At 46.8% G+C, this 24,747-nt stretch overlaps 1 protein-coding gene across 3 annotated transcripts in view; it reads right to left on the reverse strand.

Moving 5' to 3' along the window:
• Positions 1-24,747, reverse strand: part of NUTF2 (nuclear transport factor 2) — a 36,492-nt gene that overhangs the window by 5,775 nt on the left and 5,970 nt on the right. For all 3 annotated transcript variants that reach the window (XM_075940537.2, XM_075940535.2, XM_075940536.2), the window contains exons 2-4: positions 13,761-13,885; positions 4,852-4,923; positions 2,583-2,681 (exon numbers count right to left, since the gene is read on the reverse strand). In XM_075940537.2, the coding sequence (XP_075796652.1) occupies positions 2,583-2,681; positions 4,852-4,923; positions 13,761-13,859 (270 nt within the window). In that variant the 5' untranslated portion in view covers positions 13,860-13,885. The remainder of the gene's footprint in view (positions 1-2,582; positions 2,682-4,851; positions 4,924-13,760; positions 13,886-24,747) is intronic.

A 24,747-nucleotide genomic window follows, 5' to 3' on the forward strand; every position in this document is an offset into this window, starting at 1 on the left:
AGACTAAGCTGTTGGCCTCCTGTTTCTGCACCCACCATGAACAGAAACGGAGGAGGGGGCAGAACCTTTGCTAACCACTACAATAAGGATTTGATGCACTAACCAGCACATGGTGACCGAGCTGGCAAATGCTTTGTCCAAGTAGGCAGTGTATGCCTGTTAAATAACCACATGCACGGTCCCGTCATCCTTGCAATACTTCGGTATCACTGGGCAAGTCAAGGATAAAAAGTGCAAGATGGCTAGGATCTATAGCGTGGAAGAGCACTGTGTGCTATCAGTCCCGGGACTGCATTGTCCATAGCCAGGTCCATCCTACTGCAGAACTCTTAATAGTTCACAGAGCCTTAAGGAGGTTAAGGACAGGACCCCACAAGCCACAGGGGTCCAAATACACCCAACTGCAGACTTGTGATGCTTTTGAAACAGAATGCCAACCCCTTATGGTTACAGAGAAAATCCAACTGGTCTAACCACTGCAGCTTCATCTGCTGGAGACGGCAGAGAGCCCTCAAGTGCCTCCGAGATGAATAGCCCCATGTCACCCCAACCAAGACCCCATGCAAAGATACTGAAATTGTCAACTGTAGCATCCCCTCCCAATAAAATAAAGCAAGAGGCAATTCAGCATTTTTGCCTGGAATAGTTATTTGCTGCAGCCAGGTGCCTGACTGCTCATTCTGCTGTTTTCTTCACCGGGGTTAAGCTCATTGTTGAGATGGCACGCTCCCGGCGCTGCTCCATGGAACCAAGCTGCAGAAGCTAAGGGCAGGTCTACACGAATCGCTGCCCTCCCCGCCTCACTAAACATGAGCAGAGGGGACCCATCAGCCTGACTCTTTGGTCTATCCCAGATTCTGCCAGCAGCCAGATAACACCACCACCCTGTTGACAGAGCCCCCTGAAGGAGTAAACGCTGACGGCACGCTAGCCATAAAGCCGGATGGGTCTGAGATCCTGTCGCACTCAGCGGGCCAACTTGCTGCTGGCGTGCCTCGCTGAGGGCTAATGCGGTATTAAGATTTCCCAGGAAAGGACAAGGCCTGGCTTGCTGAGTTTAAGTTGTTGCCTCACGGCCAAGACAGCGTCTGTTCTCAACAAGAAACCCAGCAGATCTCGGGATGTAAAGGCTGAACCAGTTAACTGGTAAGCATTGCCTTCCCGGGCTATCTGATGAACTGGCGCTCAGCCCTGCTGGAGCGGACCTCTGCTTGCAGCATGCTACGGGCAAAGGGCTGCTCTAGCCCAGCTGGGCCCTCTGGGCCACGCCATGAGGTATACTCCAGCCTGGCTGGGCCCACCATGCTGCGGGCAGGGGGGCTGCTCCAGCCCAGCTGAGTCTACCACACCATGGTCAGTTAACCAGTTAAACTATAGGTTTAAAGGTTAACAACTGACACAGGATTTTACACCCTCAGCAAACCTCTTCGATCTATGATCTTCGGGCATCTGAAAGCACAGCTCTCCCCGCAGAAAGGCAGAGGACCAAAGTGAAGTTGACTGAATTCAGCAGCACAGCAAGAGGTGCCAACGTACACACTGTGTCACAGACAAACTGAAGCCGGATAGGCAAAAATAATCAGGAGTAGCTTCAAATGGTGAGACCCCTTCAGTGCTAGATACCATGAGCTCACTCAGAGGATATTACCGCCCCTGAAGTGGTTTTGGCCAGGAAGAGGCAGAACAGTATTGCAATAACACAAATCAATGCCTGGGGATTCGACCTAAGTGTGGTACCGTCAGCCCTACCCTTCCCCGACTGCGGTGAACGCGAACCCAGCTGCCTGCCCAGAAGTGGAATACCAAGGTCCCACGACAAGCACCGTCAGCTATTGCAGGACTAGGGGACTGTCCTTGCTGTACCAGACAGCAGGCGGAGGCATCAGAGTCCTCACTTGCTAAACTGTTAGCAAGGCAACCACATTTACACCTTCCCAAAGGATTCTGAACCGAGCTGCCATTAAACAGAAATAGTATCAGTTAAGACTTTCACTGCAGCTATGATCTCCGTGTGAAAGAGAAATGCAGTACAGGCTGACTCTAGTCCGGCACCCTTGGGGCCTGACCAGTGCCAAACCAGAGCATCTGCCCGACCACAGGAGGTCAATATTGTCTAGCAGCATTACCAACACCCCCACTGCCTCCTGGGCTCTCAGAAGACATTGAGGAGTAACTTAGAGCTAAGTAACAGCACAGACCCCTGAGAGCCAGGACTGATGGTTGTAAATAAGCTTTGTGGGACACTCGGCCACACCCATGATAAAAGGCCATCTGTCTAACCATGGATGTTGCCGGACTAGAGAGGTTCGACCTGTACGTCGCAAGGCCAAACCAAAGTGATGCTTCAAATGTCGTTGCTATGGGGCCGGGGTTATACCAAGGACTTTAATTTAGAGTGGCAAGTGGTTTCTCTTGGAAACGTTTACACCAGAAGCATGACGCCCCAATAAAGGCGTTAACGGGGGCCTCCAAGGTACGTAAGCTGCTTTATAACCCAACCCCCCCCCCCGATGATTCAGTATCCTGAAGCAAACGTTACGGCATTAGAATTTATTTCCCTGTCAAGGAAAGCAGCGTCTTACCTTAAGCTGGCCCACAACCATACTGAGTATACAACTGTCCGGCGTGGGCTGGTGGTCTTGTGATGTGATGCTGTGCTGTATTTTTTGAAAAGGAAGGCTCTACAAGGGGAAGGAAAAGTGCAGGGTGAGCAGACAGCAAGCGTTCCCCTCGCAGTGTATTGTACAGTACACGCTTCATGCAGGATGTCAGTTAAATGCAGTGGGGTAATATGCTGAACTCTATTGGAAGTAGCTGTAAGTTTACATTATCAGTGTCAGAGCAAGATGCAGGCAATTTGGTACATGTGTTTTTCTGAAGACTTTCTTCTAAAGAACACAGTTCATTCTGCAGATAAACAAATACTCCATAAAGCCTTTCCCAAAATGGAAGTCAGACTTAGCATCTACCCTCACAGTCCCGCTGCAGTGACAGCCTGGACTTGTTCTTCAATTCAAGTTAACATGAATCCAAGACAGAACTCCAGAGGAACCGTATATAAAACACCGCTTTCAGCCATCACATGGCAACGCCATGTCAGGTGAGAGATTTGGGCTGAAGCAGGAGTGGTTACCTCCAATTCCTACTGAAGTTCCTCTGGTCTTCCAAAAGACTAGCTCTTCTAGAGCAACCCACTGGGAAAAACCCCAAATCCCAGACATCGGAAAGCCTCAAGCTTCCACTGTTCAGAACAGACTCATTCAAGCATGGATTCCCACAGATGCAGACAAATGATAGGTCCTGTTCAGATAAGCTTTGGGAGAAGGAATTTTAATGCAGGAACTCCGAACGCTTAAAACCAGGCTGCCTTCTAGGAAAGGAAAATCCCATTTAATCAGTTAACTGATAAAATGGGATCCCCGGTGTGGGAATTCTCCAGCCCAGCTGAAGCAGACCTGGACCCCAATCCCTGTGCCATTTAACTGACTACCCGGTAAGGGTGATGCTTACCGGGTAACTGGTTACCCATTTGCATTCCTACTGCCTTCCCCATCTCTCTTCCCTGTACACAGAAGTACAGACATCCTTTATGTGTGTTCCCAACTCCTTCGTAGGAGGTCAACAACCAAAGACTGCTTGTCTAGAAGGAAGGATGTTTCTTCAAGAATCAGGTTGGAGAGTTGTCTGGAGAGTTGTGGAGTAGAGAGGGGCCCACAGCAGCAGGACTGTGCAACACCCTCTCTCTCTCGAACTGGAGCTTGTGCACTTCTAGGCCAGGCCTGTGCTAAATTAATTGCATGAGCCACTTTGCAAAACAGAAATTAAGAGCTTATAGAGAGAATTAACAGCCTGTTCTGTGCAGTGAAAAATTGGGACTTTGGGGGTTTCAAAGCACTATTTGCTGGAGTAAATGAACTCCAGAAACTGACAGAAGGGGAAAGGTTTCCTACACAAACTGTGAGGGGACTTTTTCTAAAGCTTCTAAGTGACTCAGGAGTCTAAAACCCAGTTTCAAACTTTAGGCGCTCAGTCACATCTGACAGCGTTTTCAGAAGTGTTTCATGTTACCGGTGATGCACGTGGTGGTGGGGCATGAGAAATCACGTTCCCTCCCTACGCTGTGGGCGGGAGGGCCAGCCAGCAGCTGGTGGAGGAGGGTTGACCTGCAGGAGAGGGCCAGTGGCAGGGGAAACAGAGCAAGGCATCCCCAGTTGCTTTGCTCTCCCAGCCATGCTGCTCCAGGGAAGGGGGCAGGACTGCCCTTCACTTCCTAGCAGGAAGCAGGGGGATGTGGCTAGGGAAGCAAAGCAGCTGGGACTGCCTTGCTCTGCTTACCCTGCTGCTGCCAGTGAGTGCAGGGTGGAAGTTGGGGGGGAGGGATCCGCTAATTCCCAAGGCCAGCTTGGTTGGGGGAGGGGAGAGACTATATGGGTGGAGGCGGAGTGGGGTTGTCTCAGCCTTTTCCTGGGCTGGAAGGGGTCCCCCTTGACCAGTGTTTCTTAAACTTTTTATGACGGAGGAACACCAATTTTTTTTTTTTTTTAAATGAGGAATACCAAGGATTTTTTGTTGAGGAAAAAGGGGAAAATAAAGGTGTGTGTGTGTGGGGGAAGGGGGGGGGGGAGTTATTGAGAAAAACGGTCACCTGCCCTTTTAAGGGCAGCTATTTTGAACTCTGTTCTCCGCAGCACACCTCCAATACCTCGCGGCACACCGGTGTGCCACAGAACACAGTTTAAGAAACACGGCTCGATTCTGCTCTGATGTGAGAAACAAAACAATTTAAGATCTTTAAAGCTGCTTCCCAAAACATTTCATTGAACAAACCGACCAACCATTGCACAAACTTACAGAGAGTTTTTCAACTATGGCGGCTTTGCCCTGGCATTGCTGCCCTTCCCACGTGAGGCATGATGCATCAATCTGAAACAGTCAAAACAAATGTGGTCACTGCCTGCTTGGGAAAGTAAATCAACTATTCCTTTGCAATAACGCCCGCAAGGGAAGACCTATCAATGCTATGCATGCACACTGATCAGCGCTCAGGTTAGCTACACTCAGCTTCCCTAGGAAAAGCGAGGCATGTCACTGTTTGCATGGTTCTCAATTACACACTCGCACTGTCTCCTGTAGCTAGCTCAATGAATTGGCAGTGCTGCTAACAAGGGCAGAAGTTATGACCGGCTGCCAAGGGTACAAGGTAAGGAAATTAGTTACCTAAAAGAGAGGGGGAAAAACACATGCAGACAGAGCAATGGAAGTGGTCATTGTTTTTTCCTGGTGATCTGTGGGATTATGTAATGATGACACTTCACCATCGGACTAGATCGGTCAAAAAAGCTGCTTGAATTGTGTCAGAGCAGGTGGTGTATTTTCTGGAAACTAAAGGAGGCCAGGAAGAGAAGTAAAGGACATCAGACACATCCAGAACAGATGGAGAGCGTGAAGAATTTATGGTAACAAATCTGGTACAATTATTTACTGAAACCTAGAAATTAGAAATAGACTTCTATCAGGAATGTCAGAAACCTTTCAAGAGAATCATTCTAATACTTTATCCAGTCTGACTTTCAAGTGATTCAAGCAGCTTCCACCCCAAGCCCTTCTAGACCGTGAGAGTCTGTCCTATCTGTGGTCCACTAAAGCTGCTTACCACGAGTACCACCCCCAGCGAACAGCAGTAGCTATGTCAGCAGGAGAACTTCTCCCTCCCCCTAGCACGCTGCATCAGGTGCATAGGTCTTTGTAATTTACATTGCTCAGAGGGTGGCTTAGTCGCATACCGAAGCTGAAGCTACACTGCGGCAGTTTGTCGGAAGAGGAAATGCAAATCTTGCACTCATTTGCATATTCTCTTCTGATCCTTACTGCGGAAGAGGTTTTTGCGATAGAAAGCCCTGTGTAGACGGGGCTATTTGGCGGAAAACCCCCGTTTTGTGCAAGATCTTTATTCCTCAAAAAATGAGGCTTACAGGATCTTGCGCAAAATGGGATTTTTCCGACAAATGAGATTTGAAAATGAGCACTCCATTTGCATTTCCTCGTGACAAACTGCCGCAGTGTTGACGTAGCCTGAGTGACGTAAGTTACACCAATCTAAGCAGTAATACAGACATAGCCACGAAGCTAGATTCTCTGAACCATGGAGCATTAAAATCTCACACACACACACGCCTAAAAGCTGTTGGTTCCCCCCCCCCCCCCCCCCCCCCACACACCCCTAAAAGGTTTTTTTTTTATTATACAATTTTTTATTTAATAGAGCTTTACAAAGTCTCACCCAACTTGGAAAATTTGCACTACTGCAATTTTTATGTTTATAATCAACTGATTTATAAGTGCAGTTTTTAAAGCAGTGTTCAGAGTCATTAAGATGTCTTATCTAAAGACCACAAGAAACTAGTATAGGCAAAAGAACAACAACAACTGTATTTATTTATTCAAAACATCTTATAAATTCATACTGGTATAAAATCCACGTCTCCATAAAAAGCTTGTCATTTTAACAGAGAAAACTTGTTTAGCATTTCAAAATGAAGTTCAAATTTGTGAAAATGTTGTGAACACGCCCACACACAGATTTATCATTATGAACTTCATAACACAACCTGGGACACAAAATTACAATCCGGGATCTGAAAACCATAATTTAGTTACAGGAGAGTCCCATTATTCAAATGGGCTCAGGGTGCTGTTAAGGCTTTCAGAATGTAAATGCTCAATGAGGAAAGAGGGAAAGTCAGTTTTGAAGACCCGTCTGTTCTCCAGCAAATATTTGATTGCACTAAGCTGTGTGATGAAAACAGGTAATTCAACACAAGAGGAAGCTAGAGCTGTTAACTGTTGCAATTCCGCTTTCAATGTCTTCTTTGTTTTCAGCCAGGCTCTTTACTTGAGATTTCCATCTCTGCACAGCTGTTTATTTTACAGTATTTAACTGGAGAAAGTATTTTCTGAAACACACACAACAGTAGCCTGCTACAGCAGTTACTGTCGGTAGAAACCCATCAAGTGCCAATTGCTCATGCTGGGATCAACCATATTTTACCAAGCGACATGGCATTAATGCATCATCATAATGGTTTCCGAACATGCATCACCACGGTAGTCAGTACATTTATTCAGTCTTCCAGCAACTGACCATGAATTCTTTGCTACAGAACTGAGTGCTATGGCGACTGGTACACCTAATGCAATACCCCATCACCGCCTTCACACGAGTATTTGTTAACTTCGGGCAGAGTCAACATCTCTCTCTAATGTGAGCAGACTTTCATTGACCGGCCACTTTGCAGACGTACTCCACCTTACTTCAGGAGCTATGATAAACACTGCATAGCCAACATGAGCTGATAGTCTTGCCTTCAAAGTCTCTTGACAATAAATTTAGCATGTTATTGGCAGAGGTTTCCTCATCTTAGCCACACTGGCTACCACAAGACTGGCCATATGGCACTTATTCCCATGCACAGGGCTCGACAATGAACATAATGTACTCGCCCGCGGTGAGTAGATTTTAGCCCGGCGCAGCCACGCAACGTGGTCAGTGCATGCGAGGCTCGTCGCTGCTTGGCGAGCCCTGCCCATGCACACCTTTTGATTATCACTAGCGGCTGAAATCAAACACTCAGATGAACGTGAATGAGGCAAGAGATCAATTCTTGTTGTGCGAGTGAACTTGTGCCTCAATCACAGTACATAGTAGGTTCCTTGTAAACATGCGTGACACCAGCTGAAGAGGCTCTGGGGATGATAATGGAGCACAAACTGAATATAGCCAACAATGTGATGCAATTGCAAGAAAAGGCTAATATTCTGGGTCTATTCACAGGAGCGTCATATAGAAGACCCAGGAAGTCCATGTCCTACTCTGTTCAGCATTGGTAAAGCCTTAGCTGGAGTCTATGATAAGCACCACACTTTAGGAAAGATGTGGATAAGCTGGACAGAGTCCAGAGAAGAACAACAAAAATGATGAGAGGCAACCTGAGCCCTAAGGAAAGGTTAAAAAAAACCTGGGCCAGTGTAGTCTTAAAAAGTAGACCAGGGGGAACCTGATGACAGCCTTCACATGTTAATTGTTACTGATCAATCCTTCTCCATCTTCACTGAAGGTAGTAGTAGTAGTAGTAATGGGCTTATTCTGTAGCAAGTGAGACTTCATTAGGTATGTTTACTTGGTCCTACCTCCACAGTACAGGGAGCTGGACTTGATGTTCTCTCAATGTTCCATTTCAGCATCCCATTTCTATGATTCTATCTGGACGCTCACATGCTCAGTTACTAAAACCTCCGCTTTCTCTTCAAACACTTACTCTAGGAGGCAGCTAGTCACAGCAAACCCTAGCGGAGCAGCATGTCAACCTTTCTGACTTCCAGTTCATCAGAAGGTAGTTTTGCTTTAGAAGCACAGCACCAGCATCTTGTCAATTGCGTGTTCTAGTCTGTGCTGTTTCTCAAAACAAAAGAGGAGAAAGAGGACCCGGGGGTAGGCTATTTTGGTGCAGATGAACATTAAGTGTGAAATCTAGGGATGTAAAATCCCATTTAATTAGTTAACTGGTTAACAGCAAACCGATTAACCAGGGGCAGGCTGGAGTGTCCCCTCCACCACGGGCAGGGTCTTCTCTGGCCCACACAAGGCTTGAAGTGGCAGTCCCAGGCTGCTGCTGAGGTACTGGGTAACCAGTTAGATTTCACTAGAGAGGTTAATGGGTAAGAAAATTCTGTGTGAAGTCCAATTCTACAGAGACATGTAGAATAGCCACTTCCGCCATTTCAGACTGAAATGAAAAGTAACTTACATCAAGTAGACAGATGTAACTCTTCCAAAATAATGATTTTATCTGACCTGCTGTGCTCTCCCACAGTATAGGACACCAACTTGTTGCTTCCAGGCAGCTTATTCTAGTCACTCATGTTTAAGTTAGCAAAACTCCTGTCCGTTCCCTTCAGTGTCATAATTGCTGTGACAAACTGCTTTCACAGAACCAAGATGGGCAATATCCACTGGAATTTAAAACATGTCCTGTACCTGGCTGAGCTGTCACTTGGGACTTAGGAGAGAGGGGATTTTATTCACCTTGTGATGCTGTGTGTGAGTTCTACTATCCTATAACAACTCCCGTATAAGTGCCTCAGTATCCCCGGCCACTGCAGCAATACCGAGACGGGGATGGGAAAGGTGGGTGAGATAGCTGCCCACATATACGCAATGGCAGATGCCCTGTGTCACCTAAGCCTGGGATCCATCTTTATCCATGAAGATGGATAAAGGTCAGAAGAGGAACCCGGCTGGGGAGGCTGCTGGGAGCGAGTGAATCTGTGCTGGCTTGGGGTGCAGGGAAAGAGCCTGGGTCCTGGCTCTGGGCTCCCCTCTCCCAAAGACCGATTGTACCGACTGCTCCTGTTCTCTGCGCTAACCTGTCTGTTCTATGCCGTGTCCCTGTCGACTAATAAACCTTCCATTCTACCTGCCGGCTGAGAATCCCCTCTGGCTGCGGCTGGGGAGGGGAAGCGGGGAGGAGAGTGCAGAGCCCTCTGCCCCCACCCCCACCCCGGGTGACACCAAGCAGCTCTCACTGGCCTCAGAGGGCTTATGCTCAAATAAGATCCTCTCTTATTGTTCTTTTAAAACATGGCCAACACCACACTAGCCACTCAACAGGCAATCACTGCACCACCCAGACAACGGAGTGCTTTAAGGTACCTGGACATTCCCTAGCCCAGTCCCCACCATGTTACTACAACACAGGCTTGCCGTTTCTAACCAAAGGAGTTCAGCATGGTCACGACCTTCCAAGGGGAGCAGTGGGGGACACAAACCCAACTGACTTAAAACCTGAGCTTGATAAAGTTGCTGGGGGCATAGGACACAACTGCCTACAATGGCATGTGGTGCATTTGTGACCGCTAAGTTTTGGCCCATGGGAGCCCCCATGAGTATATTAATCTAGTCATTATGCTTGCAACAAGAGTATTGTTTTGATGATAAAAGTTCTTTCTTTTTTATTAACCTGGTATTGGTTCAGTTCTGTGTCCTGGAAAATCTGTCTATGGGATCTACATGCCTCTGACTAGAGGATAGCAGCCACAGAGTGCAGTTTGTTTTTCCTCTGTCTTTCAAGCTCTTTGGAGAAAAGAGCTTGGGGTGCCCTGGGGTTGGTTTCAAGTGTCCACCCTTGTTTGTGGGTTCAAAAGCACTTGATGGTGGCAGTTAGGAATTTCAAACTGGGACAAAGATTTTTATCCCCAAAATCTAGGTTCAAGATTTTGTGGGGGGAAGCTTTATACCAAAGCCTGGAATGATAAGGTTTTGGGGCTGCTTTTGTGGGCCCCCACTTCTGCATTCATCATGCCAGAGTGGGGAATTAGCTTTGACAAGGTCAGACTGGCAGAGATTGTGGGGTGGCTCCCCTTCCTTTGCAGCATGGGGCCTGGATCGCTTGGACGTTTCAATGGTGGATTCTCTGTAGTGTGAAATCTTTATAGTGCGCACTTTGTCCACAAGTGAAGTGAATTCTTTTTAAACCTACCCGCACACTGACAAAAGGAGCCAAGTGGCTGCGTGTGAACCAAACCTCAAGCCATCATAGAATACTAGAACTGGAGGGGATCTTGAGAGATCGAGTCCAGTCCCCTGCCCTCATGGCAGGACCCAGTACTGTCTAGACCATCCCTGATAGACATTTATCTAACCTACTCTTAAATATCTCCAGAGATGGGGATTCCACAACCTCCCTGGGCAATTTATTCCAGTGTTTGACCACCCTGACAGGCAGGAACTTTTTCCTAATGTCCAACCTAAACCTCCCTTGCTGCAGTTTAAGCCCATTGCTTCTTGTTCTATCCTCAGAGGCCAGGAAGAACAAGTTCTCTCCCTCCTCCTTATGACACCCTTTTAGATACCTGAAACCCGCTCTCATGTCCCTTCTCAGTCTTCTCTTTTCCAAACTAAACAAGCCCAATTCTTTCAGCCTTCCCTCGTAGCTCATGTTCTCTAGACCTTTCATCAGTCCAGAAGCAGAGGGAGGCCCCTTCTAGCTGCAGATTCCTGCCACTCTGAGAGTCAGCACAGAGTTCAGAATACCATCTCCTTCATTTGGGTTCCTGTATGACCACAGCCTCAGTTTACTTTTTTCACACCCCTGTCACTATGGTGCTCACAGGGCAGACCGACTCTGGTCTTTGCTGCGTGTCCGGAGAAAGGGAAGAGCCTGGCTTTCTTGGCATGGTCTGAGGGCTCTGCATATTTCCTGAGGAGATATTTGGGCTCGGTACTTCTTTTGTCAGAGGACATGTGAGGATCTGTCACAAGCAGTGCATGCCTTGGCTGCACTGAGCTGGCGGTGGAGCTGCTGAGCAACCCTCAAAGTGCTGAGCCCAGCTGAGGAGATCTCAAGACAACAAGCTGTTGGCTACTGAAGATTTCACTCATCCCTGCTTGTGGAGAAAGGACCAAGAGTAAATGTTGGGCAACCGAGGGCCCATGTTCTGTAGGTATCCATAAGGAAGATGTAATTGCTGAAGAAGCTCTGTCCCTTTCAGACACCATCTGTAACCATATAAAGAAGGCTGACTTACCCCTGTCTGGGTCACCACAGAAGTGGCTGTGGTAGGGAATCTCTGGAGATAATGGATCTAGTAGCTGAAGTAGGGCGCAGAGCAAGAAGCGGTGGTAGCCAGGAAAGACTCTCGTGCATCCTCTGAAAAAACAGATGCATCTTCTAGGAACTGGGAAATCCACCATGCCTGCCGATACCCGCTTTGTGAAGGACATGGGACAGGTACTGCTCATTGAGGGGTTATTCGTAGGGCTTTGAGTGCCCGTTTCCTTCCCTGGGCCCACTCTGAAGTAGCCACTCTGGCCTACTTGCAGGAGGAAGCTGCAGCCTAGGTCTTGATGCTGGGTGAAGAGGCTTCCACTAATGTAGGGTTGGAAGAGAAGCACCAGAATGTAGATATCACAAAACTAGGTGATGGGGCAAAGTGGCAGATAAATTGAACATTGATAAGTGCACAGTAATGCCCATTGGAAAACAATCCCCACTATTGGCATACAACGATGGGGATTAATTTAGCTCTAACTACTCAAGAGGGAGATCTTGGAGTCACCGAGGACAATTCTCTGAAAACATGCACTCAGTGTGCAGTAACAGTCAAAAAGGCAAACAATGTTAGGAATCATTAAGAAAAGGACTGATAAGATGACAGAGGTAAAACCATGGTACACCCACATCTTGAACATTGCATGCAGAGGCGGTCACATCTCAAAAGAGATCTCTTAGCATTGGAATAAGTTCACAAAAGAGCTGAAAAATGATTGGCGGTTTGGAACGGCTGCCATGTGAGGAGAAATTAATAAGACTAAGACTTTTCAGCTTGGAAGAAACGATTCAGGGAGATACGACAAAGGTCTAGCGGATCCTGGCTGGTGTGGAGACAGTGAATAAAGAAGTGTTATTTACTCCTTTCCATAACACAAGAACTACAGGTCATCAAATGAAATTAATAAGTAGCAGGTTTAAAACAAATAGGAAGTATTTCCTCTCACAGCACACCACCTGTGGAACTCTTGCCAGAGGATGTCGAAGTCCAGTATTGAAACAGGATTCAAAAAGAGAGCTAGATAAATTCAGGTCCATCAATGGCTACTAGCCAGGCATGGTGTCCCCAATCTGTCAAGAATCTGGGCATGGGTGACAGAATGGATCAGTTGATGAAATGTTCTGTCGGAAGACAGGATAATGGGCTAGATGAACCTTTGGTCTGACCCAGTATGACCGTTCTAATAGAGTCTTACTGCCACTGTTATTTCAGAAGCTTTCTCCACTCTGCTAGCACTTTGGCTGAGGAGAGGCTATGGCGGAGATGGGTCCTAGACAGCTCCCGAGAGTTTTAATTTCGGAATGCCAAAAAAAACCAACTTGGAGCAAGTCAGGAGCAAAATCGTAAACTCTTGTGCTGTGAAGAGAAATAGGGCAGCAAGTCCGAGAACCACAGGCTGAAAACTCCATCTCATCCCAGGACTGAGCTTGCTTCCTGGACACCCCAGAGAAGGAAAGCCCACAGCGGGAATGGAAAGCCTGGATGTGAGGAAGTTTAATCCTTATGCCACTATTCACACCTGGTATACAGGGAGCTCCCCTGACCCCAGGTTATGGGCAAAGGGAGTCATGGAAGGCAAGAGAGTGGAGTTGCTAGACCTCGGACATGACCCCATTCTGTGCTTGAGTGGAAAATTAACATGACTAGGACATTCAGGCATAATGCTGGTTGAAGGATTGTCCTGAGGTCATGAAGTGCTCCTTTACCTTTCCCACAACAACAACAAAAAAACCCAGCTCCTGTCCTGCTCCCAGCACAGTCTGGGGTGTATAGACACTGAACCTCATTTTAGTCCAGCTCCATCCTCAAGTTCTCAAATTTACCTAATTCAATTTACTCCTCTAAGTAGGACAAGCATGTGGCTTTTACACAGAGGCTGCATCATATGGTGCCATCACAACCAACCCCCAGCAGGTGTTATGAGCGCAGCTGTCTGGAAGATGCAGGCAAAGCTAAGAAGAGCTAGAAGTGAGAGGGACCAGGAATAAATTATCCAGGAAGTGGGACTGAGATGACCAACTTTTTGGATTGGGGGGGGGGGAAGAAGAGAGAAATCAGCTCCTCCAGGGTGAAAGTTTAAGATAAATCGTCAATGGAATCTGATAAGGGTTATGAGAACCCACCTCCCCACCCCCGCTTCACTGGGTACTTACATATATGGATCCTAAATGGGTCCTGTCTGTATCAAATAACTGGTAGTAATGTTGTACAAAACTGGATCCAATCTGCTCCCAAATAGGCTTGTCTCCCATTCTGAATCCTCAGCCAGAGCCAGTGACTGTAAAAAGAAAGTCAGAAAGACCATTATATGCCAGAATGACCACAGGGGGGCAGCAAGTGCTCAAGCCCCGGGTTGGAGGGGGAGGGGCAGCTGCCAACTGACCAGCCCAGCCTCAAGTTGCCCCCGGCCCACCCGGAGACCAGCCACACACCTCCCAGCTTCCTGCCCTGACTCATACACCCTACACCTCTGCCCTGACTCCATTACCTATCACCTCCTCCAAGCCCCTCTTCACCTGCTCCCCCAATCTCCTGGTCTGACCCCTACATAAGAACAGCTATACAGGGTCAGATCAAAGGTCCTTGTAACCCAGTGCCCTGCTTTCTGACAGGAGCCCCAGAAAGGTCATCCAGTGATCCCTCCCTGTCACCCATTCCCAGCTTTCTAAACAGAGGCCATGGGGACCATTCCTACCTATCCTGGCTAACAACCTAACCTTCAAGAATTGACCTGGTTCTCTTGTTGAATTCTGTTAAAGTCCTGGCCTTCACAGGAACTCTGGCAAGGAGTTCCACAGGTTGACAGTGTGTTGTATGAAGAAATACTTCCTTATGTTTGTTTGAAATCTGCTCCCTATTCATTTCATTGGGTGACCCCTAGTTCTTGTGTTATGGAAAGGAGTAAATAACACTGCTTTATTCAGTGTCTCTGCACCAGCCAGGATTTGGATAGACCTCTGTCGTATCTCCTTAGTTGTCTCTTCCAAGCTGAAGAGTCCCAGCCTTATTAATTTCTCCTCATATGGCAGCTGTTCCAGATCCCTCATCATTTTTGTTGCTCTTCTCTGAAGTTTCCAATGCCAAGATACCATTTTTGAGATCAGGCGACCACATCTGCATGCAGGATTCAAAATGTGGGCGTCCCATGGATTTGTATAGCGACAATAAGATAGTCTCGGTCTTATTCTCTATCCCTCCCCCCTCCCGCCTGCGGCCAGCTGCGGAGCAGTGAAGTGGATCCCTACGCTCGGGGTGCAGTCTGCTCCAGCAGTCCCCGAGGATCCCTTATCCCTTCCCATGTTGCACCCAGAAGGCAGGAATAAGGGATCCCCAGGAAGCTGTGGGGACATTTTGGGGCTGGCTCCCACTCACTGCCCTGACAGTGCATACTCCCAGGAGTAAGGGACAAAGCAGAGTGGGACCTGCCACATGAACAGTCAGAGGTCTAAGCCTGCAGCAATTTGTAAGATATGCAAAGAAACCCACAGCTGCCTGTTTACAATCATTCCAGTGCAAAGCTAGTAGCAGGTATGAACATTAAGAGATGCACTGGCACCCATCCGCCAACACCGTCTGCAGCTGCAGCTAAAAAGATTAGCTTATCTGAACACTGGCAATTTCTAAATGAACTCTTCTCTCAGACCTCACACGTCCAGCAGTATCAATTTAAGGGCAAGCCATTTGCAAAACACTGCTGCAATCTCTGTTTGCTCTTAGCTAAGAAACTTGTAACCCCTACTTTCCGAATGCACGCCTAGATGGAGGCCGCTGCTCTTGAAGATTTACAAAAGGCTTGGCAGGAAAGTCTCAGCCCAAAAGGAACGGAAATGGTGTGTTTTCAATCTAGGCTTCAAATGGGACAGTCCCTGCAGCCTGTACTAGGGAGAAGGTGCTGTCACTATGGTTGAGACTGAACAGCGTATTGTATCCGATACATTCTCTATTAAATGTAAAATGTTTTACATTCTGTGCTAATATCTGACCAGCTTCAGATGCACAAAAATACACACACAAAAAGATGATGAAATTGGTGAATGGGTCATAAAAATCATAGAAATGTAGTGCTGAAAGGGACCTTACCAGGTCATCAAGTCCTGTCCTGAAGCAGGAGCAAGTAAACCTAAGCCATCCCTGACAGGTTTATCCAACCTGTTCTTTAAAATCTCTAATGATGGTGATTCCATCATCTCCCTCACAAGTCTATTGCAGTTGGAATATTTTTTTCCTAGTATCTAATCTAAATCTCCCTTGCCGAAGATTAAGCCCATCACTTTTTGTCCTACCTTTAGTGGACGTGGAAAACAAATGATCAGTCGTCAATGTATTTGAAGACTTATCAGGTCCCCTTCTCAGTCTCTCTCAAGACCAAATATACGCTTAACCTTTCCTTGCAGGCCAAGTTTTCTAAGCCTTTTAATACTTGTTGCTTTCCTCCAGACTCTCTTCAATTTGCCCACATCTTTCCTAAAGCCTTAACTGGATGCTACTCCAGTGGCAGCCTCATCAGTTCCAAGCAGAGAAGGGCACTGTCCTCCTGTATATTACGTAATACATTATTGTTCATACACCTCAGAATAATATTAGCTTTTTTCACATCTGCATTACCCTGATGTTCAATTTGCAACCCACTGTAACACCCAGAACCTCCTCAGCAGTACTACCAGCTGGCCACATATTCCCAATTTTGTAAGGCTGGGTCTATGCTAGGGACCTTACAGCTGTAGCTGTGTCTCTATGTCAGCAGGAGATGCTCTCAGTGCTGTCCACACCAGCACTTGTTGGAGAAACTTACATTGGTCACAGGTATGTTTCTTCACACCTCTAACCAGCAAAAGTATTGCCAACCCAAGTGCGTGTGTACATAAAGCCTCACTACTGTGTACTAAATTTGTTGATTTCAGACAAAAAGTCTCCAATTTCTCAAGGTCAGTTTGAATTCGAATCACGTTGTCCACAGAGCATGCGAGCCCACCTCATTTGGTGATCTTTACAAATGTTCATCTCCACTCCATTCTCCATGCTGCAGTGAGAACACTGAGTGGTACTGGACCCAGGTCAGATCCCAGCAAGCCCCTACTACAGTGGTTTTCAAAAAAATTTTGAAGAAAATTGTTGAAGAAAATTACGACCCAACATAATTTGACTAGAGCATGGGCTATGGGGTGGGACTGAGGAGGAGAGCTTCGGGCAAAGGAGGAGGCTCCAGCTTTGGGGAGCGGGCATCAGGAAGGGCTTACTTTGAACAGCTCTCAGTCAGTGGTGTAGCAAGGGGGCTAAGGCAGCTTCCTGCTTCTCCAGGCACCACAGACCCTACTGCCCCCAGAAGCAGCCGGCAGCAGGCTCCCAGCCAGTGGAAGTGCAGAGCTAATGCTAGGGGCAGGGGCAGTGCGAGTGCACAGAGCCCTGTGCGCATCCCCCCACCCCTCCTAGGATCCGGGCCTGCTGTCGGCTGCTTCTGGGGCACAGCACAGTCTACAGTGCTAGGACAGGCAGGGAGCTGCCTTAGTGCCTCCACCGCTCACCTGATCCCCCTGCAGCAACGAGCCCCAGCACCTGATATTCCACCACCCAGGACTTGGTGGCAACCCTTAGTCTGAAACACTACTAGATGCGCCTTCTCAGTCTGACAGCAAGCCAGATTTGAGTACCGTCTTTCAACCACTTTACTGTCAAGTAGCCTGTATTTCCCTAGTTTGCTTATGAGAATGTCACAAGGGAGTGCCTCAAAAGCCTTACTAAAATCAGGATACACCACAGCTTTGCTTCCCCCCCCACCCACTAGGCCAGTAACCTGCCAAAGACAGAAAATAGGTTGGTTTGGCATGACTTGTTCATGAAAAATCTTTGCCGTGTGTCTTATAACCGCATTATCCTCTAAACTGTCCTTATAACTAGGTTAAACGGTTCATTTGAGTGGTCTCTGTTCAATGCTCAACGCAAGCTCTTCTGTGGTGATGAATTTTCATGACTTTGGGCCTAGAACGGAGTAGATTCAGTCAGAGCTGCCTGCTTCTGTGGGTGCAGAGAGCTAACCAGAGGAGACAAACACTTGGTCGGCCTACTTTAGTTAGGTCATTATCCCTCACTGGCACTCTGGAGGATATAGGGAGTAATGTGTGCCAGAGATCGTGCTTTGGATGTAGGTCTCTCCCAGATGAAGGCCAAATACAGCGAGAAAAGCACTCACCGCTGGCAGGGATGTCGAAACACCCCAAGACAGGTTTGGGGGTTACTTGCTCTGACCTGAGGAGTCTCTTCTGTGGTGCTCTTCGGGTTAACAATCACATGGAGACCCTAGAAGGGCTAGGGCACAGGCATAAGCAGTAGTGTTTTCAAAATGCCAGCACCCAGCTGCTTCTTCCATGCAGTCCTGCCAGCTCTGTGCAACATCTCACCTAACATTCAGGAGCATGGAGCATGGCTGAGGAATCGGTGGCCAATACTCCATCGGGCGAAGAGAGGGGGAAGAAAGAAGTGATAAAGATTCTCTGTCCTTTTGAGGGTCTCAGCCATTAGTTTCTGGACTCTACCATCTAGGGGTATTATTTGATCTCTGGCTGCTGCGGGATGCAGCTCCCCCATCCTCATCACAGCCAAGCCCAGAGACCATTTCTTTCTACCTTCCTCACATTATCCAAACTTTTACACTCAAGACTAAACCACAGCAATCTGCTCAGGGTTACCCTGTTAATCTATCCAGAAACGGCAGGCACTGTAAAATACAGCAGCCCACTTCTCGATAGTCCCTCTCAGGGAGCCAAGGAACATCCATTTGGCTCCGAGTGAAGTGGAAGGGTTTGCATTTAACCTGTACAACCCTACATGGCTCGGGACTTCCCCGCCTTCTTCATTTCCAACTGCCCAGCCATGTCAAAGCAGCAGCTGCTAGCAGAGCATTCTCTGTGAGGAGGCCATGCCAGCTCTACAAAACCTTGCTTACACCAGTGTGGGACAGGAGGGGAGGGGGGAGTTGGCATATTTTAACTGTCCTGCAGCACAGTACCTATAAATAACATTTCTAGGATGTCAGGCTAACTGTGGTACGTTCTCTTCCTGGAGAGAAGTGGTAGATTACAGCAAAGAAAGGGTCAGGCTAAATAAAGATGTTACCCTGAGCTCTTGGAGCAGTCTTTCCTCCAGTATCACTCAAATCTGGGGGATTTACATCTACTCATTTACCATACTTTGGTTCTAGAAACCAGCCTCTTACATTCTACTCATTCTACACACTGACCCCTTCTTTCTGTTCAGGCTGCATGACTACCATTGTATTCAGACTTGTCACTTGGAAAAAAAAGACAAGGCGGGTGAGGTAATCTCTTTTATTGGACCAACTTCTGTTGGTGGAAGGCACAGGTTGAACCTCTCTAGTCTGGCACCCTCAGGACCCAACCGGTTCTGTACAAGAGAATGTTCTGGACCATAGGAGGTCAATATTGTCTAGCAGCATCACCGACACTTGCTTAATGGGCTATTAGATGACATTTAGAGGTAAATTAGAGCTAAACAACAGTACAGAACACTGAGAGCCAGGCCTGGCGGCTGCAGACAAGCTTTATGGGACCACGGGAAACTTGGACACACCCTTGAAAAGTGGACATCCGACTAACATCATTCTGGATGACATGTTTCCGGACCAGAGAGTTCTGGACTAGAGAGGTTCAACCTGTACAAGCTACACAGAACTTTTCTTCGGGTTTGGGAAAGAAGCAAGTAAATATTCTCCTACATACAGGTAATTCCAGAACCTGCAAGAGTTTGAGCTAGCCTACGAGGGATCTTTGGGGTTTGAGGAGAGACCAATTTGTACATTCTGACCAGTAATACTGTTTCATCTGCATATCAAAGCACAGACAAAAAATAGACTCTACCGTCTCATTCCTGCAGGAAATGTAGAGGACCTCAGAATATTTAATGGTCATTTTTTTCTTTTCAGACTATGCTAGAGAAACCCTTCAGCAATAAAAAAAAATCCTACAATATTGCCTGAAATACTAAGCCAGGCTAGCAATTAGATTTAAACAATGTGGAGGCACTTAACATCAATTATTAATGAATACTAGATCCCAGAAGAGCGGAATAGTTGAACATTTAGATTGAATCCAGAGACAGTCAACAGCAAAACTTGCCCAAGTGCAGAATCAAAGACAGTCACCAAAGCCAAATGAAGCAAAATGTTGTCAGAGCAGAATTTTAGTTAGTCCTTTATTTCTTCATTGGCCTCCTCTGAATCAAGCAGCCTAAAATGAAATACTCCAAGTACTGCTCTCGAAAAAGCCACTTCTGCAGCCTGGAAAACTGCTCAGGAGCAATACCACAAGTGATGAACAGAGAGTTAGTCCTAGAAAGTTAGATGGCACCATTTCCTCAACCAGCTACAGAGTTCTGTTTATGGAACTGATTCATGTCACCAGAATAACCACAGATATAAACACTGCAACTAGGAAAGGACTATTTCAGGTTTTCAATATATTGCCCAAAGCAAACATTCTTTAAGAATAAAGGAACTTTCTATTATGCACAAATACTTATTAAGCAAATCATTTGAAGAACAGTACTAACTGGAACCTTATCAGCACATCAGTCCAACAAAAACAACATCCCAGAAGTTCTAAGGATTGCCTGCTGGTACACCACCTCTGACTTTTTAGGCCTTTCTATGGGCCTGGGAAACCCTCTATTCTATTAAAAATAACAACAACACAACACAACACAACACTCTGGCTATGTCTAGACTACAGGCTTTTTTCAAAAGAGGCTTTTTCAAAAGGAATCTTTTGAAAAAGTCTCTTTTGAAAGAGAGCATCTAGACTACAACCACTTCTTTTGAAAAAGCAAGCCACTTTTTCAAAAAAGAGCACCCAGGCAGTCTGGACGCTCTTTCCAAAAAGCCTTTTTTCTAAAGCACTTTCAAAAATGGCAACACTGGGAGGAAAGAGAATTAAGCACTTCCTTAGGAAGGGGAAGCCAAAAAATGGACTGAATGAAGAATTAGCAAGGATTCAGAAGAATGGTACAAGAATTATCTGAGGTCTGGAAAACCTGCCTTACAGCAAGAAAGTGTAGACCCACCATCCATTTTGTTTGTCCAAAAGGTGAAGAGACGATTTGATCTTAGTATAAAAGTACACCGGGAGATTTCTGATACTTGCATGCTCTCTAATCTAGCAAAGACAATGAAATACAGTGAGACAAGCTCAGAATAAAATAAGATGCATATTTTAAAGGGAGTGTATGGAATCACTGAAACACCTGACCTATGGACTAGGGATGTTAGCGTATAATTGTTTAAACGATTAAGCAATAAGCCTGGGCTCATCAGTTAATCCAAATGACTACACACATACATACCCCTTGCTGCCTCTGTATCAGAGGTGGGTGGGGGAGGCAGGAGCCAGTGCCCGTGAAGTGCCTCCAACAGAGGCAACAGCGTGAGGGACAGGCAGGAGACAGTGCTTATGGGGAGCTATCTTGAGAGACAGCTCCCCATGAGCACTTGATTCCACCAAGCTGCCTCCCTTTCCCCCCCCTCCCCCAGCCCTGCTGCCTCTGTATCAGCTACACAGGATACGCCCAACTTCAGCCACAAGTTAGCAGGCTTGATAGAGAAATCAGTGAGTGACAATTTTTACTTATGGCTTGCTGGCAAATAAACCACATGAACATTTTGGCGTACAGACTGCCACATGGCTGCCAAATAAACCGCACACATTAGAAGACTATGTAGATACGAGCTGCTAGCCACAGTCCTGATGGAGGCATACAGAAAGCCTTCTTAGATGCTTTTCCCCCACATATGATCATCAGAAGCTAAGCAGTTTAGAAACTTACCTCTCCGTGGCAAGGATTTGGCTACCTGCTCATTTTCGCCAAGACACAGCCACAAGACTATGTAGCATCTCACTTAAAAAAATATATATAAATCATTTTCAAGGACCTTCAACAATGCTAGAGCAAAGGTGGAGCTAACATTTGACTGTGAAGACCTGAGATTTGTCAACTTCAAGAAATGATGGAAGTGTGTCACATTCTTCCTTCACCTTACAAACTAAGAGAACACATTTAGACCCCACAAAATACTTGATATAGGGTACGTAGGCTTGGAAGGATTCTATTTTTATTGGTAAGTAAAGATCAATTTCACACACAGAGACACAAATATTTCCAACAATAATGCTCAAAATTTACAGATGGGTAGAATAAGAAAAATGTTGCTTGAGAACGTAAGAAATTTACTCTGTATATTTTCACATGGGTAGGGGGCTGCTCCAGCCCCGGGGGGCCCACCACAGACAGGGACTGCTCCATTCCCCACCTCCACTCTTTAACTCCAATCTTTGAAATATTTTATTCTTAAAAGTGAAGAGAATAAAAGGAAAGTATTTATGACAAGAACAAAAGGAATTTGTTCTGGAGAATAACTCCTCCCAGAACAGGAGAAATCCAAGGTACGTACTATCCCAGAAGCAGCAGGTTGTTGCAATGATATATTTTACTTAACTTTCAAGTAGAGGTTGAGACTCCATAATCCAGAGTTCCGTAGTCCAGTATCATTGGGCTGACCCACTGGGAGCAGTCACGGGATAGTCTGGGACCAAGAGCGCATCCAGACTAAGAGGCCGAGAGAGCAGACCCCAGGAGGCAGCAGAGCCATGGGGTGGAGCATGGAGCCCTTGGTCACGAGGAGTTAACTCGGCATCCATCAGAGCAGCTGGAAGGGTGGGGCAACAGCAGAGTCACCATGAAAAGCCCTTAGCTCCAGGAGGCAGAGCCAGAGTTTCTCCAGGGGGAGAGTGCAGAGCCACTGGTGGGAAAAGCAGAGCCACTGGTGGCAGCAGGGCAGTCGAGAGGAAAATCAGAGCCCTGGAACATTGACCTCCCTTCCCGAGGAACAGAACTATCCAATCACACACACAGATATATGCCACAAATCCACACACATATCACACTCAGCTCAGCCATTATGAGCTTGATGCAGGAGTGACTGGGTAAAACACTACAACCCGTACAGGAGATCAGATTATCAGAATAGATTTTATGGCCAGAAAGGACCATTCGGAGAATTTCTGTGCCATGTAAGAACATGCAAATACAACAAGATGGTAACAGATAATGAAGTTCACTGCTTGTACCAGAGCAAGCAGCTTTCTTCTCAGATCACACTAGGAAAAAAAAGAAAACATGAGGGTGTATGTACACTCAGTCAGCAACTCTACATTTGGCCCTAGTTCAAGATGACCTGATCTTATTTCTGTCCATGATATGACCATTCACCCAGCCTCAGCTAAATATACTGCAACCTCTGCGGGTGAGGACTTGGGTAATTTAACGTAGCAGTAACTGGACTACCCAAATATCACACCAGTACCTGCCAGAGTAGGGGTGTGAAAGGTTAACCTTAGTGGGTGATGCTCACCAGTTCCGGTTAATTGGTGGGGGCTGGAGCAGCTCCCTGTCTACAGCGGGCAGAGGGCTGCTCCAGCCCCACCGGGCCCACCAGGGACAGAGGCTGCTCTGGCTGGCTTGGCATAGCCTCTGTCACAGGGCTGCTTCGGCCAATCCAGAACAGCCTCTGTCTGCAGCAGTTAACCAATTAAACGGGATTTTACATCCCTATGCCAGATGTTGCCTTGCTCTGAATTCCCCAAATCTGAGGGGTTTGCCCCCAATTCTCTTATCTTGCATGATCCTGACCGCCCCCCACCCCCACATGCTCAGCTGCTTTTGCCTCATTTCTGCTATACAAATCCAACAGGCACAGAGCTCCAAGATGAACACAAATAAGACCAGTAGTAAAGTAGCAGGAAACTTAGGCCCTAACTACACAAGATTTGCTGCTTTAAGTGGCACCCCCACTCAGGGTGGACAGAATTGTACAAAGACAACTTATTCTAGTTTAGTGAAACAAAATAAGCTAGAGTGGTGTAACCACAGTCTACACTCGGACCTTCACTGGCATACCAACGAAACACACAACTTACTAAAAGTTACGCCAATACAATTTCTTAAGTTCAGACCAGTCTTACAAGATCATGAAGTGAAATGAGGGAGAGAGAAAAATAAGTGGTAGCATTGTTTTCCTGCTATGCTACTCAGGAATGTCAAATTCAGAAACAATTGAAAAGAAAACAGAGCTGGGAATGCAAGACAAACTGGGGCTATAGGTGGAGCTGGCCTGGGGGGTGCAGAGGGAATGAGCGTAAAGCTGGGTGGGGGCTACAGCTGCTCTGGAGCTAGAACCAGCCCCTGCCGTGCCCTGCCCCCATCCCAAACATTTCTTCATGTCTCTGGTGGGGGAAGGCCATGCCCCAAAGTTTGGAGACCACTGAGTTAGCCTAAACAAGTAAGCAGGGTTCAGTGCTAACTAATAAAACTGTATGCAGTCCAGAAGTGAGAACACTATAGAATAAAATAGCATACAGTTAAATTTATGACATTTCAAATATCAAAATTAGTCTGGTGAAACATGGTTTGTGTTAGACATACACATGAAATATGACCTACTGAGTTTTGTCATTTAAAACCAGAAACCCTAATTACAAATTCGGAGAGAAGTCCACCCTCTAAGTGAACTCAAGTGATTTCCTTCTGGTTTCAGCACATATTGATCTGAGCAAGCATCCTGCATGCAGATGAAAGCCACAGCCTTAAGCACAGTTTATAATAAGGATGCAAAAAAAATATAGAAAAACACTACCCGTGTAACCAATCAAAATTCCGTGGGGTCCACGGTTAAACATTTAGGGCTGTGGAGTCCAACCAGTTCTGAAGCAGTAGCTACTATAGAGGCTACGGCAACAGCACACAAGCCACACTCAACTGGCCAAATAACCACGCGTGACTAGCAGCTAGTGTGTTGGATACCACGGTTTTAGGGGATGCCGTGGTAGGGAGGGGTGGTAGGGAGGGAAGGGTCACTGCTCCACCCCATGGGCTCCGCCCTTCTCCCAGGTCCGGCAGCTGCTGGCTCCACTGCGAATGGGGTTCCAGTGAGTTTAACCGGCAGATTTCTCTTCATTCTGCTCCAGTAATCCAACCATTATGGAAAACAGAAAGAAATCTTGATTTACAAAGGACAAAAGAACGGCCGTGTCAGCTCAGGCCAGTGGTCCATTGACCCCAGATCCTTTCTTCTAACAG

The sequence above is a fragment of the Pelodiscus sinensis genome, chromosome 12 (assembly GCF_052426305.1).
Source record: "Pelodiscus sinensis isolate ZL-2025 chromosome 12, ASM5242630v1, whole genome shotgun sequence".
NCBI lineage: Eukaryota > Metazoa > Chordata > Testudines > Trionychidae > Pelodiscus > Pelodiscus sinensis.